This window comes from Nematolebias whitei, chromosome 22 (genome assembly GCF_014905685.2).
Source record: "Nematolebias whitei isolate Nwh7 chromosome 22, NemWhi1, whole genome shotgun sequence".
In the NCBI taxonomy this organism is placed as follows: domain Eukaryota; kingdom Metazoa; phylum Chordata; class Actinopteri; order Cyprinodontiformes; family Rivulidae; genus Nematolebias; species Nematolebias whitei.
This window is the reverse complement of record NC_056519.1, coordinates 27,502,279-27,504,365: the sequence shown is the minus strand read 5'-3', so window position 1 is coordinate 27,504,365 and position 2,087 is coordinate 27,502,279. Positions and strand designations below refer to the sequence as shown.

The 2,087-nt window shown below is 45.6% G+C and overlaps 1 protein-coding gene across 1 annotated transcript in view; it reads left to right on the top strand.

Moving 5' to 3' along the window:
- Window positions 1-220: 220 nt before the first annotated feature.
- The window catches only part of opn1sw1 (opsin 1 (cone pigments), short-wave-sensitive 1), a 3,792-nt gene continuing 1,925 nt past the window's right edge, over window positions 221-2,087 (top strand). The window contains exons 1-3 of the mRNA XM_037695798.1: window positions 221-560; window positions 681-849; window positions 925-1,090. Coding sequence (XP_037551726.1) covers window positions 221-560; window positions 681-849; window positions 925-1,090 — 675 coding nt within the window. The remainder of the gene's footprint in view (window positions 561-680; window positions 850-924; window positions 1,091-2,087) is intronic.

Sequence of the window (2,087 nt, the reverse complement as noted above, 5' to 3'; positions counted from 1 at the left end):
ATAAAATATAACTGAATCAGGTTTAGCTGTCAAACAACAGAAGCTCTGATACAAAGGTATTTTACTTCTGTTTTCTTTCTGTAAGAAGATTAAAGTGTCAGAAGCTTTTAATCCGGAGAGTTGAAGAAAAGCCGTACGGATAATCTTTACTGTTAAGTGGTTTATGAGTGTATAAAAAGAGAATAAAGCTGTTTGATTTGGCAGAACGTTTAGAGTCAAAATGTGGACACGTTTCCACCTGTACGAGAACATCTCCAAAGTCAGCCCCTTTGAGGGGCCCCAGTATTACTTGGCCCCATCCTGGGCTTTCCATCTGCAGACCCTCTTCATGGGCCTGGTCTTCTTTGTTGGTACGCCTTTAAACTTTATCGTTCTCTTGGCTACGATCAAGTACAAGAAGCTTAGAGTTCCTCTCAACTACATCTTGGTCAACATCACCTTAGCTGGATTCATCTTCGTCACCTTCGCTGTCAGTCAGGTGTTCGTCGCCAGCATGAGGGGCTACTACTTCTTGGGTTACACTTTGTGTGCCCTGGAGGCTGCCATGGGTTCCATAGCAGGTAAACCTTTAGGTGTGAGGACTCCACATTGTTGGAAGTGACAGTTAATGGTCCTCTGCAGGTTTAAGGACTCCACGTTGTTGGAGGTAGCAGTAGGTGACAGATGATGTATTTCTACAGGTTTAGTTACGGCCTGGTCCCTTGCTGTCCTTTCATTTGAACGGTACCTGGTCATCTGTAAACCATTTGGAGCCTTTAAGTTTGGCAGTACTCACGCTGCAGCCGCCGTCATCTTCACATGGTGCATGGGGGTGGGCTGTGCCACACCACCTTTCTTTGGCTGGAGCAGGTAGTTTTTATAACCAGGTCAAAGGCCATTTTAATCAGATATGTCTTGCTTAGGTGATATAATGTTTGTGTTCAGGTACATCCCTGAGGGTTTGGGATGCTCCTGTGGACCTGACTGGTACTCAAATTGTGAGGACCGCAGCTGTGGCAGCTACATGAAGTTCCTGCTGGTGACCTGCTTCATCCTTCCTCTGAGCATCATCATTTTCTCCTACTCCCAGTTACTGGGAGCTCTAAGAGCGGTGAGTCAACAAAACTTATTCTGGACCTATTTACTCAGCATTTCACAAACAAGTTGGTTTTTAATCCACAGACTAAAAGTCCCAGAGACTCCTGAACCTGACTGGTAAATAACAAAACCCTATTTCAGGACAGGTTGTTTCAGGGTCCGAGGGACAGGTTGTTTCAGGGTCTGGGGTACAGGATGTTTCAGGGTCTGGGGTACAGGATGTTTCAAGGTCTATGGGACAGGTTATTACAGGGTCTGGTGTACAAGATGTTTCATGGTCTAGGGGACTGGTTGATTCAGGGTTTGAGGGACAGGTTCTTTCAGGGTCCGAGGGACCAGTTGTTTCAGGATCTTAGGTACAGGATGTTTCAGGGACTGGGGTACAAGTTGTTTTAGGGTCTGGGGTACAGTATGGTCCAAGGTCCGAGTGGCAGTTTGTTTAAAGGTCTAGGGTACATGATGTTTCAGTGTCTGGGGTTCTGGTTGTTTCAGGGCCTGAGGACAGGATATTTCAGTATCTGATGGACAGGTTGTTTCAGGGTCTGAGGTACAGAATGTTTCAGGGTCTAGGGTACAGGATTTTTCAGGGTCTAGGGTACAATATGTCTTGGGGGTCTGGGGGTCTGGTTGTTTCAGGATTTACGGTACAGGATGTTTCAGTGTCTGGGAGTCTGGTTGTTTCAGGGTTTAGGGTACAGGATGTTTCAGTGTCTGGGGGCCTGGTTGTTTCAGGGTTTAGGGTAAAGTATCTAAAAAAGTTAAATCTGGTCCTCTGGACATTCAAAAAAAACCCCAAAAAAACAAAGCAAATCAACAAAAAATGTAGAAACGTTTCGTCTCTCATCCAAGAGACTTCCTCAGTCTGAGGTGCTGTATTCAGCTCAGTCTCTTAAATAGCACCGTCTCAAAGTGGATCAACCAGTTTTGCTGCTGACAACAAAAACCAGCTGATCACATGCTCGTTTTGCTGGTTTTGGTTGTCAGCAGCAAAACTGGTTGATCCACTCTGA